The sequence below is a fragment of the Dunckerocampus dactyliophorus genome, chromosome 14 (assembly GCF_027744805.1).
Source record: "Dunckerocampus dactyliophorus isolate RoL2022-P2 chromosome 14, RoL_Ddac_1.1, whole genome shotgun sequence".
NCBI classification, from domain to species: domain Eukaryota; kingdom Metazoa; phylum Chordata; class Actinopteri; order Syngnathiformes; family Syngnathidae; genus Dunckerocampus; species Dunckerocampus dactyliophorus.
In genome coordinates this window covers 14,057,663-14,073,425 of record NC_072832.1, presented here as the reverse complement: position 1 = coordinate 14,073,425, position 15,763 = coordinate 14,057,663, and the positions used below count along the sequence as shown (strand labels likewise).

Below are 15,763 nucleotides of genomic sequence, written 5' to 3'. Positions count from 1 at the left end.
GAAACTATTCAAAATGCATATAAATTCATAAACATTATGAATGAAAGGGAAGAAGCAGTAACACGGACACCACCTTTTTTTGCTATGAGTTATTTTTTTTAAAGTCAATAGCGTTTCTCACCTCAAGCCTCTGCTTTTCTTTTCATCACGGCTGCAAAATAAGCCACAATGAAGCCAAAGAAAGTTGCAAGTGCCAGCATTTGGATAAAGAAGCTGAGAAATACTGTTGAATTCAAGAAATAATCATGTCAAAACAGGAAGTTGGCGTCTGTGTCGCTCTTGCTGTCACATTGCGTCTTTGGGAACAATCGCACCTTCAGTGAAGATAAAAGCAACCTTAAAGGTTAATTTATTCCTTTCATTCGTCACTTATATGCATTTTGAATTGTTTTATGCATGTAAAACTATAATTGTAAAACTATAAACACGTGTTTTGCGTAAACATTTTTGACACTTGTGCCGTAACTGTGTTAGTTGACAAAGAACTACACAATCAACTGCTGATTGCATAACAGACAGACGACTTCCAGTTCTTGTTTCTATGTATTTCCACGCCAATCGAATGCTAACAAGGACGTTTTATGAAAAAAAATACATGAATAACGCATTTAAACTCACACAGTTTATTATTAACACGACTACACGTGCACCATATTGTACGCTAACCGGAAAATGTACACAAACGGAGGCTAAATTTTGGCCTAAATTGACGACCTTAACGGAAAACACACTAACCAGCGCCTATGCTAACCGAGGTTCCACTGTGTTCATCTGTACACCATTACATCAGATAATAATCCCAAACATTAAACTGGCTAAGAACTTGATTTGTTGAACACAAAACATGTGCCATATGTCATCATCTATGAACATGATAGCATCTTTCCTTGTGATTGATGTGTAACAATAGGTTATGTAAGGTTAAGCAATGTTTTAGTTATGACCTGAGCTTGACTTTATACAGCAAGTATAAAGACCATCTAATTTTGGGCTCACATTGTCTACTTACTTAGATTGACTTAGATAGCCATAGCTGTTCTGACCTTGACGGGTGTGTTTGCAGTTGTAGTGAGAAGTTAGATATTATTCTTCGGAAATGGCAGCTTTCAGTCAATGATAGCCTATCTGTGCATAACAGAGTCCACCATAGACCTCCTGCTAAGCAACCCAGTGTGACTCACCACTCACCCTCCAAACAGACAGATGGTCATTACATACAGTACCTTTGCAAAAAAAAAGTCTCTGCAATCATTTTCATGAGGCCCAGAGGTGCCGTAGCTCACCAGAGGTGCATAACATATGTGGTGTAAAACATCCCCAGACATGGATCTCACAAGGCCTCCCACTGGCACTGTTGCTACCTCTCTTGCCTCTTTAGCAACCTCACCCCCACCTGCTCAATCCCTCCAGCGGGCCAACTTGTGATCAAGCCAAGAGTGAAAATTAGGAGGCAAACCTCTCGACCGCACTGTTGATTTCTTGTATAGATGTGCCATGTACTGGGGTGTATCTTTGAGTCGTTTCCTGCTCCCTCTGCCAAGAGGAGAGGAAGTGGCAGCTGGCCGACCTTGACAAGAAAGTTATCTGCATGACAACACACCGATCTGTCTCAAAATGACAGGGAATTGCTGCAGGTACACTGTATTTATTTCAATTATTACAATCCGGGGGTTGGTGAGATCCAAGATTTTTATTGAACACTTTAATAGTAATATCAGCCTATACATGTAATGTATAATTTAAAAAACTTTCTCAAAGATACAGTTGTGGATGTCAACCAACATGGGAGAACTAATCAGGCGGCCTATGAAAATGAACTATGAAATCCAAAGATGTAAAAATTGTGTCAGTGTCCTAAAGCTTTCATTCAATGTGCACGTCAGTTATGTCATAAAATAGTCATGCAGTTTTACCATCAAAAACTCGTGCTTGTTGTGGATGATATAATCTTCCCCTCTGAGAGAATACCACATCATAAGATAATGATGACTCTAACCAGGTACTTAGCAGCAGTTACACAAGCCAACATACCCATGGAGAGTGACTCAACAGCTACACGGGAAATAAAAGAATCAGAGATTGCTTACGACTTCTCAGCACATTTGACCAAAGTCCTGCACAAGCCATATAGCACAAAAACCATAAAAGCGATGGGCGCAATAAATATATACACTACAGCAATACGTAGCAAATTGTAACAAAACATTGTAAAATATACATCCATCCATTTTCTATACCGCTTTTCCTCTTTAGGGTCACGGGGGCATGCTGGAGCCTATCCCAGCTGACTTTGGGCGACAGGCGGGGTACACCCTGGACTGGTCGCCATCCAATCGCAGAGCACATATAGACAAACAACCATTCATACTCACATTCATACCTATGGACAATTTAGAGTCTCCAATTAACCTAACATGCATGTTTTTGGAATGTGGGAGGAAACCGGAGTACCCGGAGAAAACCCCACGCACGGGGAGAACATGCAAACTCGAACTCGGAGAATCAAACCCAGGTCTTCCCGATCTCCAGGCTGTTACTGTGTTGGCCAACATGCTAACCACTAGATCACCGTGCGGCATTGTTAAAATATACAAAATAAAAATGAAAGTGCTTATTTAACCTTTGTTAATGAACAAGGTTTTAAAGTTTTCAAGAATCTGGCAGCTCTCATGTGCAAAGGAAGGCTGTTCCATAATTTTGTAGCAGCCACAGAAAAGATCCTCCCACCTTTAGCGGTGAGTCTGGAGTGAGGGACAGACAAGAGCAGTTTATCTGCAGACCTCAGGACCGTACCTGGGGAGTGAGGCTGCCGGAGCTCAGAAAGGTACTGTGGCGCCAGTCCATGTAAACATTTAAAAACCAACAGCAGCGTTTTAAGATTGACCCTTAAATTCACTGGGAGCCAGTGGAGAGCCGCAAGCACAGGGGTTATGTGGTCCTAGCGTCTGGTCCCTGTCAGTAGGCGGGCTTCTGCATTCTGCACCCCCTGGAGGCGATAGAGAGAGGACTGGTCAAGGCCGGTTTAAAGTGAGTTTCAATAGTCAAGCCTTGATGTAATAAAAGCATGTACTGCTTTCTCAAAGTCAGCAGTGGGTGTATATTTTTTTTTACCCAATTTAAAAGCTTTATTTGAAAAAAAACAGGATTTCACAACTGCTGAGATTTGTTTGTCCAGTTTAAAATTGCGGTCATTAATAAAACCAACATTTCTCGTAAAAGGGGGACAGAATGATTGCATCGTTGAAACCATTTAAAATGTTTGGGTCACTAAAAACCACAACTCCTGTTTTGCTTATGTTCAATTTTAAGAAGCTTGTTGCCGTCCATGCTTGAATTTTTTCTGCTGGATGCAGAAAAGCCAATGGTCTACATTTCAATTGGACTACTAAGCATAGAGACACTCAACTGCAGCATGGGAATTTGTAACGTAAGAGGTAGGAAAAAACACAGAATGTTCAGGAAGGCAGTGCTCTCATGAATCGTATCTCCTGGATCTCATGTGACATTCTACAACAAGCCCTGGCAGAAGTCTGCAGATATTGATGATGTAATAGCTTGAAGGAATTACACCAGGACTCTGTGACAGATTCTTAAAGCAACAGACAAACATCCAGAGAAGGCAAACCAGACCGAAAAGGGCCGAGTGTAACGGAAGCCACCTGTTGCAGCTGTGCAGATGTACTTTGATAAACCTCACTCTCTCACCTCACTGAGTCGACAGTCTGGGCTAGCGCTCTTGACTCTCATTCTGCGGACCCTGGTTTGGGCCTGGACAGAATGTGGGGCTGGCTAAACCAGGCGAGTTACACAAGCAGGGTTAGAACCAGCAACATTAGTTGCTAACAAATCTTTCAATGCATGAGGCAATGTGGCATTAGGCAGTGTGTCGCAGGTCAAAAGGAAGACGACAAATATAAGAAGAGATAGAAAATTGTGTCAAGGATAACTGGCTAGGAGGGGGTGGAAGAATCATTGTCTGTTGTAGTAAGAAAAGAAAGACTTGGTCTATATTACCGAGATGTGGATAAAGGTACTCACCGATGTAGGCAAAAGTTATTCTTGTCATCTGAAAATTATTGCATAAAAGTGTCAGTGAAGCAGTCCCACCACTCCTGGCTCCGACATCCACCCACACGGTGCATGGAACACAGATCGCAGCAAGTTCTCCACAAACTGCCTTAGCCAAAAGCCGTGCCCTCTTTCTTCGTAATCTTAATCATTTGGTTAAGAAAATGTTGACTCCCATTGCACAAAATCCTTGAAATTGCCACAAACGTGCCGAGGAGAGCACAAAATGAGGCAATATTTACTTCCATAAACACACACAGCAGAAGCACGTGACGTTGCTTTTGTGCATGTCACTTCCCGGATGCTTTGCGTACACACTGACAATTCAACTTTTTTGGATAATGTGAACGACCACATAAAAAAAATCGCATTTTAGGAAAAAATCAGAATTGGCCATCATACCCTGAAGTGTGAACATAGCCTTGGTCGATGGACAGTGTCAGAAGCAGCTCTTGGCTTACCGCGATCAGAAAATTAGATGAATGTCTGAATGAACATCTGGTGTGTGTCGGACAGCGACAATTGATTTCAACATGACAGCGCTATAGAAAAGAGAGCCTAGTGTGTTAAACTTGCCAGCATAACAGAATATTCTTCCATACAGTCCCCATCCCACCTCTGACACTACTTCTCTGACACCACTTTCAAAAACACCAAATTCCGGAGACAACTTTGACTCCCTTTTTGTGCTTTTTACACTGACCTGCAACAATTACAAACAAAACTACCAAAATAGATTAAAAAGGAAGTGTGGAAGGGCAAGCTGTCTAAATAGAAGGATGATCTTGGTAAATGCTCACTGCCCTTTTCAGACGACATTGCAGATACGTCATATGAAGGCTATGAAATCAAAACTGTGTCTGTTACAGTTTTGTTTTTTTGTTTTTTTCTGTAATATACTGTTTTACAGAAGAAAAGCAAGAAAAACAACATATTTGGAAGGACAATTGTGTTTGCCACTAGAGACGCTCGTGGATAAATGAACATTTAACATCACTTTTACCTTTATAGAAGACTCTTTTTGGCAGACTTTGCGGTCCACACCAACCACTTCACAGCATCTTTGATTGTTCATGCCGTTTTGTTAACACCACCTACGGTAGCTTCCTTGATGTTTTATTTCTTCGCCAGGACGGAACGTATTGTTGATGTGGCAAAGTGACTAGTTTGTGTAACATTCTCATTTGACTTCAAATGAATGAGCCTTATAGCAGTGGTCCCCAACCTTTTTGACCCACGGACCGGCTTGTGTTCCCACAAATCTCCCGCGGACCTGAGGGGGATGTGAGGGGATGGGCGGGGGGTCGTACATTATAGCGATCTAATCTTATTTATTACGTATAAGATTATTTATTTAATCTTATCTTATTATTTTTATTATTTTTTTCTTTTTTATTATTATTATTATTATTATTATTATTTATTATCTTATTATTGTGTAAAACTAAGACATGAATAACATCAAATTAAAAGCACAAAATGAATGCGGACCCACCATCCACCAGTTCAAGCCTGGAGTTTTTCCAGAGAGATTATTACATCGCTGTTTGACGTGTGTGGGGAAAATTCAGTGTGCTAGCATGAATTTACTTGAAACAAATGTCCACATTAGCACTCAATAAGTCATCAAAACTTTCCTTTATGCATTCCCACATAGTATCAGCATTTGAGACCAAATATGAGGTGAAAGCAAAATGCTAAAAATACAGTAGTAGTCTATCTGTGCGGCGAGAGAAAGTTAGCACACGCACAATGGACATGCGTCAAGTGAGACGGATGTAACAGAGAGAATCCGGACACTTTTCAAAGTAAAACATCATGGTAATTATTTTTTCTTTCTGTGCGGCCCGGTAGCAAATGACCCACGGTGAAAATTTTGAAAATTTTCGTTTAAAACTGAATACACTACGTCCCCAACTAACGAACACAATTGGTTCCAGACGACCGTTCTTAAGTCGAATCGTTCTTAAGTAGGGGAAAAGGTAATATTACCAATGATATAGGTACTACATGTACGTGTATACATATACAGTATATGCGTATGTATGTAAATATGAGTTTGGATGCAGTAGTGATATTAAACGAGGATAGTTAATGAAAAAACAATAATAAAAATGATATAATAATACGTAATGATAAATGTTATTTACCGTTGAAGAGCAGTGGTCGAGCGTACGTCGTTGGTGGTAGTGGTGGAGCAGGAGGAGGAATTATTGAAGAAAGGACAAATCTTCGTCGTCGTTAGACTCCTCTTTGTAATGATAATGGATGCCATTGGTACAGAAGTCTTCACATGTTCCATAATTCGAACATTGCCTTTGTAAATTGTTCCTATGGTTGAGTGATTCACTCCATAAGCACGCGCTACATTAGCCATTTTCTCGCCACCGTCCAACTTCCTGATGCTGGCCACCTTCGTTTCCATAGAAATTGCTTGACGTTTCCTGCCACTACTACTAGCACTTGCACTCGATTTATCAGCCATGATAACAGATAACAAACGTTTCTGTAAAGTATCGAATGGGGTACAAACGGCGTGCTCCGAGATGTTATCAGCGACAAGTGCAGACGAACTGAGAAAAATCGCGCTAGAGGGATGCTGCTACCCACCATTCGTAGCGGCGGACTGGCGCGCAATACAAAAATAGCGCCTTTGTATTTCGAAAAAATGTAAATGACAAAATATGGCAATTTTCGAAAAAAAATCATGAAAAAAATAGACCAGTCGGCTTGTGTTCATATCTACGAGTGTTCGCACGTCGGATGTTCGTTAGTAGGGGACTTAGCGTAGTCCGAAACCAGAGGCGTTTGAAAACCAAAGTTTCACTGTACAGTTATTTAGGGTGGTAGAAACCACATGTGAGGTCCCATGTGGTTAATACAGCTTCATAAAATCCAATTATTACTTGTAGTCAATTTTTCACACAGCGCCTTCACCTTTTTTAATTTTAATATGACAATCCATCTGTTCGTTTATAGGAGGAGTCTGCTGATTTAATAAAAGCTGAGAAAGCAGAGGCTGTAGCGCATTAACGAATGCTATCACAGCAGCTGTCAATGAAGGAATGGGGAAGGGCCCGAGCGTAATTTGCCTGCCCGGGTGCAACTCTACAAAGAAGAATTTGCTCTATCAGGTGTTCTTTTATTCAAGTTGTAGAACAGATGCTGTACATCTGCAATCTGAATGGTTTCTTGGTTAGTGTTGTACTTTACCCAAAATGGCAAACTACATGGTGAATCTATCTGATTCAGTGCTGCAAGTAAAAAAACAGGAGGTCAGAAATTTGTGAAATGCATAGAATAAAAAATCTAAAAGTTTCCCTCACTCAGATTTTTATCACAGATGTACCTTACTTATCATTCCCCATACGTCTCGGTCAATGCGCAGGCACACTTGTTGTTTACTTTGACATCTTCCAACATAAGTGACAGGAAGAAATCCTATTAAAATGCAGCAAGGGTCGCTCACCAGCAATCATGAAGTGCCATCTATTGGAAGACAGTGGAATGAAACATGGAAAAAGTGCTGCAGTGCAACAGGGACCACACATTTTTCACCTTCTTAGGCTCTCCTTTTTAAAAATTCTAATAAGAAAACATTTGAGTTCCATTTGTTTTTCTGATGACTTGTACAGAGCAGTCGTCCTTGCCTGAAGATTCTCTCTGAGATGTGTTTTTTTTGTGTGTCTTTGTGCCCTGTCTTTGCTTGTCAGTCAGTGGGAAAAATCTGCTATGTTCACATGCAGGGGGAGAAAGGCGAGACTGGAGTCCCGGGAGAAAAGGGGACGAAAGGAGACAGCGGAGAGCCTGTAGGTATTTTCCCGGAGCGACACTTTCAATCCCGCTTTGCTATGAAGACATTAACCGAGGCCCTCCTCCCGCAGGGTCAGCCAGGTGCCGAGGGGGCCGACGGTATGAAAGGACAGAAAGTGAGTCACGTCAATGTCAACAGTCAATACATGACGCTCCTCTCCGTTTGTGCTTGCCGTCACTCTGCCTGCGAGTGTGTGTGAGTTATTATTGGTTCTGTTTGGACGGCAAGGCTATCTGAATGTCATTCATCAACAGCTAATGAATTGGCTGGCACTTGTGCTGCAAAGGAGGACTACACAACAACAAAAAAGTAGCATCAGACAACTTCTACTCTCTGGGTGCACTTGCGCCTTTTTTTGAAGTCAAACAGATCTAGCTCTGTCCGAGTTTCAGCACTCAATATTGTTTTATCACATTGTTTCCAATGCATTCTACACATAGTACGCAAGTAGTTATCAGAGGACCCAATGTTTGGTTCTCCTGTTCAATATACGGTCATGTGACTACTGTATGTATTTATTAGTGTAAGTCTCCTGAACTGCTGCACACAAAACGGTAGAAAACTGGCAAAATATGTACCCTCCTGTGTTCCTATGCTATTCTTTTTCTTACGGATGCACCACATGGTCTCATTAAACCCCAAAGTGGTAAAAGTGTACTTGAAATTTCTCATACAGCTCATTGCGCTCTACAAAGCACCTACTGTAACGTAGGGTGTTACAATTACAACGAAATTTGGTATGCACCAAAATATCTTTGCGGGGGGCATCGGCGGGACTAATTGGCAATAAGTCGTTGATCATTTGTCTAATGACAATACAAGGGTATCTGCATTACATGTAAGCTTGCATGTACTCCAAAGAATTTTGAGTGCAATCTATAGGTGGCGCCAAATTGCACCTAATGAGTGTCTATTGATTGGTCGGTTGATTAAATTTCTGTTGAACATGCATACAATTTACATTATAATACATCACAATTCACAATTCCACATGTCCGAAAGGAGTAGGAAGAAGCAAAGCTTATTCAATCCTACCCCATCTGTTTCACATCAGTTACGCTACATTAATTCACAATACATTAATTCACCACCTGTATTTTAAATGTACTCTTTGCCAAGATATATAGGAAAATAATAAGGCAGTACAGCAATGTGGTCAAATAGGAGTCACTGTAAATAAATTATATAGCAATCATAAACCATAAGTATGTAATACTAATAACTGATGAAAGGGTTAATAGTTGCATGATGACAGAGTACAAACAATGTTTACATGAAAAAAAAAGGAGAATTAGTAGCAAGTGCAAGAGTGATTGGACACAACATTGCATGTACACAGTGCTGGTGGTGGTCAGGATTCTGCTTCCTTGTAAACATCAACTGCCTGTATTGTTGAGCTTACATATGTTCGATATTATTACACTTTTATATTCAGTCCATTAGCTCAGTGCATTTTCAGTCTTTCTTTACACACGTGCACTCACATAGCACAATCAAGAGTTGTACAACACTTAGACATGACAAATGCTATTTGTACATTCAAATGTTGGCACCCTCTAGGCCAGTGGTTCCCAACCGGTTTGGCTGGGGGACCCACCATCACCCTTCAATGACAACTGGCAACCCATATTGTGAATATTTTTTAACTTTTCAAATATATTATTTACTTAATAAATTATATTCATTTATTACAATTTTAAATTGCTACGGTTAGTTCCACGGCTGCCTAGAGTGTGCTAACTTTTGAAGCACTATATTCCGACACAATGAAAACGGCTCCGCGACCACTTTTGGGTTGCGACCCACCAGTTAAGAATGACTGTTCTAGGCAGTTGGGGGTACTCGCTGCATATAGTCCCTTTGAGAAAAAGTAGACTATGGTAAAGTGTGGTGGCATTTCATAACGACGCAAAACTAGAGCCAAAATATGCTTTTATGGGTATGGTAAACTTACATTAAAAATAGGTGTATACACAGAATGTGTACAGAATATATAAATACAATACAAATTGTACAACATTGGGAAGAAACTAAATGTTTGAATCACATGAATCACATAGGAGGTAGGTGAGACTGTTGAAGTACTAACACAAGAATCAAATGCACTAAGAGACTTTTTACAAAGACTTGTGTTACTTTTTTCAGGGATGTCCCATAAGTCTCTAGGTTGCCTGGCTTTCATCATTTGTCAAAAAATTATGCTTCCTCTCTTGGTCATTTGCATTTGATCCCAATCCAAATGTGCTTTTAAAGCCTATAAAGCTTTGCTGTCATTGCAGTTTCAAATTTAGAAATCTTGGAAGCTTGGCTTGTGGTTTTGAGTTATTTATTTTATGTCTATATATAGAGAGATAGATAGCTGTTGCGCTATGTTGTCCTGCAGTAGTGAAAGCATGAAAGTAATAGCTTATAAATGATGAATGGGAGAAAGCAGGCTCCCAACAGCAATGCATCACATTTAGGGTTCCCAACACACCCATTACTAAAACTTGTATGTGCTTTAAGGATACCACACAATAACTACAGGGACTACTGTGTGCATGACATGAAGACCTTTGATGAATGATTTTGTGGTCCTCACCTCACTTGTGTTCCACTTTATTTTCCATCTGGCCGTGCCTCCTGTGTTCCAGCTTTAAAAGATATTGATGTGTCTGTTTCTGGTCACATGTGATAACTTGCCTTCAAAACACTAAATCCCTCGACATGCAAAATTCTGAATCCTGCAGCAAGTAGAAGCAAACTGCTTTTTGTAAAAAAAAAAATAAATGAATAAAATGAATCCTTATTGTGACTGTACTCCTGTTTCAAAACATACAGTATATTGATGCTATAAAAGTTTGTATGGCCCCTTAGAAAGACTCGCAGATTGTCAGTGAGGAGAAAAAGAAAAGGTCAAAAAAGAGCAGTAGTGGAAAAATATGGGGCAATATAATGTTTGAGCATCAAGAAGCTTTTGTTTTTTCAAACATTACTCATGCTTTTTTTTACGGAATTGTCAAAAAGCTTAAAAAAACGCAGCAGGCGAGTACCTACTAGTATGACCTTGGGCCCCTGCTACTCCTGTTAGCTTAGGTCAAGTCTTGAAACTATTTCATGTTCTTGCTGTGACGTAGGATAGTAATTATTGAAAGTTTGGTATGTATGTATAAATATGTATAACCCTCTTGCACTGCAATCCTTCAACACATAAAGAGGATCAGTTTAAAATTGTGACAAGGAAATGCAATACATTGATCAAGCTGATTTCTGACATCCTCTACCTCAGCCACAATGACTCTAATCTTGTTTATGTGAAATAATCTCTGTGATGAACTGAGAATTGCGACTGGGAGAGCGCTGGAAACAAATATTTTATGAATACACTTCACACTGTAGATAGTAATCATTATTTTGTTTGTTTTAGGGTGACGCTGGCCCTCCTGGTCCCCCTGGTCCTGTAAGTACACTACAAGTGCTATTGTGTGCTTCTAACCCATTCATCGTCGTCTTCGCTGCTTCCCTTCGGGCCTTGTGCAAAAATCTAATTTACAGATAGTATTTGACCATGTTTTACCAGTTAACTCTTTCACTGCCAAAGACGTCTATTGGCATATTTTCAAAAAGTAACGTTGACTGCCAAAGACGTCATCTTTTGTTTTTTACGCGGGAGCTACAGATCAAAGTCTTATTCATCTTGTGTGTGAATTTCTGACTTGTAGGCAATGTATTTCTGTCCCAGTAGGGGGCAACAGTTCTCTTTTCCTCCAACCGGCAGCGACAGATTGTCTTCGAAGAAGACGAATTGTGGGTTGAGAGAGGAAAATGGCGATACACATGCAGAAATGGAGCAGAAAGAAAAGATACAGGCAGCTGACACTCTCACAGAGCTTGTGTGGCGGTGGATCTGCCTTTAGTAGTGACCCGATCAGGAAAGATAGAGGTGACGTGGGGGATGTAGATGACGTAGACACAAATGCAGTTGACAATGGCAGCTGAAGCAACAAGCTAGTGTTTAGCGTTGCTGAGCCATGCGGCGACACCGGAAGAGGTTCAGAGTCAGGTGACTCAGAACCCAACCCTGATTCTTCTTCTGGATCGGTCAGCAGCAGGGATTCATCCTCACAACCAGCAGACCCCACACTCTGCTTGAATTTGCTTCTCTGCAGAAAAAGCTTGTTTTGTCTGTTTTTTTTGGTCAAAATCAGATGTTTTTTCTGAAACTACCCAATGTTCCACCGCCAATATCTAAAGACCCAAAACGGCTAGAAACAATTTTTTTTTCTTTCTGATGAAAGAAGATAGTCTAAAGTTTCTTTGGATAGTTTGTTTGTGTATTCCTAAAACTCAATATTCTGTGGGTCTTGAAAGTTCAGCAAAAATGCCCAAAAAACTCTGGTAGCATGGAGCTCTCCGCTCTGAACATGGCTGGCAGTCAATGAGTTAATGACCAGGCCACTTTGCATTATATATGCTCAAGAAAAATAAAAACGCAGCACTTCAGTTTTTGCTCCTATTGTTCATGAGCTGAACTCAGGGATGTAAAGCTTTTTCTATGTACACGAAAGGCCTAGTTCTCTCATGTCTAATTCACAAATCTGTCTAAATCTGTGTTGGTGAGCCACCTCACAGGTGTGGCATATCAACATGCTCATTTGACAGTACGATTATTGCACAGGTGTGCCTTAGGTTGGATTCAATAAAAAGGCATTCCAAAATGTGCAGCTTAACTGTATCAGTTTGAGTATTCGGTGTGACCAGTATTTGCCTCAAATATCGTATATGCCGATTCAGAAAATCCCAAACACGCTTAATGGGTGACATGTCTAGTGAGTATGCTGGCCATGCAAGAACTGAGATATTTTCAGCTTCCAGGAACGGTGTACAGATCCTTCCAACATGAGGCCGTGCATTATCATGCTGCAACATGAGGTGATGGTCTGAGAGTGATTTGAGAGTAATAGGCCTTTTGTGTACAGTAATCTTTGGTTTATTGTGATCAATTTGTTGATAAGTAAATTTACACAAAGAAGGATTTGCAATTTATAAATAAAATATTTTTGTAGTTATAGAAAACCCGTTTGCGACGTTTTTAAACATACTGTAATTAGAGCCCTTTAGACATTAAATAATAGTCACCTTTACACTCATATTACCCAATATAGTAGACATAATAAGAGAAAATAAGCAATTTAAGACATAAATAAGACATAATATTGACTGACACATGTTATCATCTGGAGGATCCCCTGTTCTTTTTTAATTTCCTGTTCTGTACAGTACTTCCTGCAGTGGCTATTGTCTCTTCAATGACAGGAAGTGACAGCGAGGGATCACAGTTGAGTTTATCTTGGCATAGGTTACAGCCGCAACAGTAGCCCGTGTTAAGGATTGTTGTGTCTGTTGTGAGATAATTCAAACCTGCAATAAAAGCCTGTTCTTCCGGCCTTGTGGCAAGGGATTACTATGGATTACTATACATAGAAAAAAGTTTTTACAACTTTGATTTCATCTTAGCAAAAACAAAAAAGTTGCTTTCATATTTGTGTGGGTGTATGTTCCTGTTTAAACAAACAGGAGTTTTTTTTTTTAATCTTTACTCTCAGCAGTATCACTTTCACAACAAATACACAAGCAGAACATGCTGGCCATTAACCAAGCTCCCGCTTCTACACGTCAATACTCTCAGTAAAAATCGTTTTCAAACTGTCCAAAAATGTGTTCACGGTGTAGTTTTCAGTGTTTTTCTCCCAGATCCAAGTTAAGCGGTGAAGCAGTGAAACAGGCGTGCTTATGGGGTGATGGTGCTTATGTAATGAATACTAATAATGATATTATCACATAAATGAATTAATCATGCTTTGATTGAGGGTTTCAAGCTAAATAAATCAGGTCAGATGATAAGTGGTGCTTGATTTTGAGGACAAATTGCAGCTTAGTACCTTTTATACAGTTTCAATTAAGCAAAACAAAAAACAAGCCCACACATTTGGATTATTTGTCATTAAAAAAAAACTTTCATAGAAGCACTTGTTGAGTTTCATTGTAATTGTCGCAGCTTTTAACGTCAAGGAAGCCAGTGTTTTATTAGGTTTTGTTTTGCTGCTGTTTCATCTGAAAATTTCAAAAATGACACATCAGAATAGACACTCGTGTGGGTGGTTTTAAGGCCTGTCCAAGTCACTGAAGACTTCCTTTGCTTCCTTTTCTCTTTGCTCTAAAATTCACTTCAGTGGGAGAACGAATTGTTCCACTCAATCAAAACCAAAACGCTGCATCGTGCTCAGTGTTGTGTGGTGAGCTGTGGGCCACCCAGGATATTGCAGACGTATTCGGCAGCGCACACAAGAGAGGAAAACATTAGTCATTTGATAAATGAGGCTCTTTGAACATTTAGTACCAGTCTCTGTCTGCGCTTTCTGCCTTCCTGTGGCAGATAATTTTGGCAGTTAAGCATCGATTTCCCTTACACAGCAGAAGCAGGGGTTCAGATCATTAGCCTCCCTCCATAAACCTTCTCGTGCCTCTGTGTATTAGTGGTGGGGAGGAGCAGTGGTTTTAAAGGCGTACACTGCATCATTCTCCCTCATGGCCCTAACGTGGCAAAATAGGCTTTTGAGCTCAGAGATGGTCCTGTTTTTACAGCTGCCAGCATTACTTTACAGTGGAGCTTTATAATGCATTCAACTAAAGCTGGCATCCTAAGCTCTGCTGAGTAAATAGTGGCATGCCAGAGTTCACCGCTCACCTGCGAAATAGACGATGAGGCCGCATGCTGATAGCGCTGAGATGTTGATCAGCGTCTGACGTGAGAAATGAGACAACTGACTGCGAGTTGACTTTTGATGGATGATGCAGGGAGTCCCCGTGAGACAGCAGATGATGCAGTGTCTGATTTAAACTTCCTATTGCTCCAGATGCAAAATAGCCTCAAGTGCATATATATCTCTTCATCACTGCAACTGTCTCAAAAGTCTCCCAAGCACATATTACACAGATGCGTCTGCACAAAAGACTATAATTGGGGAAATAAGTGGCTAAACAACGGCAAAGCTGCCCACCTTAAATCCATAGGGGGCAGCTTGCACATCTTCCTGGATGCTGCCTTCACTTGCTTTCCATAGCTTCGCAGTTCATTAATTATGATGCTAAAACTACTGGACATTGACCTGCTTATTATATCATACAGTGTGGGCGGGAAGCATGTGACAGAGGAGGACAGAGGACATTTAGTTTGGTTATATCTGCCATAAAATTAATGCACAGATTTAAATGACATGCAGGACCACAAAACTGTCATTACAATATACATTATTCATCATAAACACCACAGTAGTCCCAAAAGGTGTGCATATATGTTAAATCTGGACTTACAGTCAACTACGTACCTCTAGGTTCTAAAGGCTGACGTGGACATGTCAAAAATAGTCTAAAGTCATTGCAACTTTGATTGTTCATTGTCTGTTTTATACTGACAGTGAGAGTAATTGTGCTGCATTGTGTCGCACATATAAATACACAAATAGTAATTGTCAATGCTATTGCGAATAGAATTGTGTATAATGTCAGATACTTATGATGTAAGTGTGCATATTTGGATTTCTGCTGCATCATGAGTGCATGTCTAATGAACGAACAATAAAAACAAATTGTATGCAAACGAGTCAAATTGGGACATGTGAGTCGTCATGTATGGCTGTAAACTGACATGCGCAGGATAATGAAATGGAATTATGCATGCAACGGTGAGAAAAAAACGTGCTTAGTCATTGAGCAACAGCTTTTATGCTTCTGGTTGACAGTGCCATTAAACGCAATATCATAATAGTGACTTATTGTGGAGGTAGCCATTGTGTATGCCGTTGAAGAAAAATGACTGACTGGCATTTTTGGCAAGTTATT

At 40.2% G+C, this 15,763-nt stretch overlaps 1 protein-coding gene across 5 annotated transcripts in view; it reads left to right on the top strand.

Moving 5' to 3' along the window:
* The window catches only part of LOC129194231 (collagen alpha-1(XIX) chain), a 147,898-nt gene that overhangs the window by 80,862 nt on the left and 51,273 nt on the right, over positions 1–15,763 (top strand). For 4 of the 5 annotated variants that reach the window (XM_054799308.1, XM_054799310.1, XM_054799311.1 and 1 more), the window contains 3 exons: positions 7,782–7,877; positions 7,953–7,997; positions 11,289–11,321. In XM_054799308.1, the coding sequence (XP_054655283.1) occupies positions 7,782–7,877; positions 7,953–7,997; positions 11,289–11,321 (174 nt within the window). The remainder of the gene's footprint in view (positions 1–7,781; positions 7,878–7,952; positions 7,998–11,288; positions 11,322–15,763) is intronic. The other variant, XM_054799309.1, reaches the window with a different exon arrangement.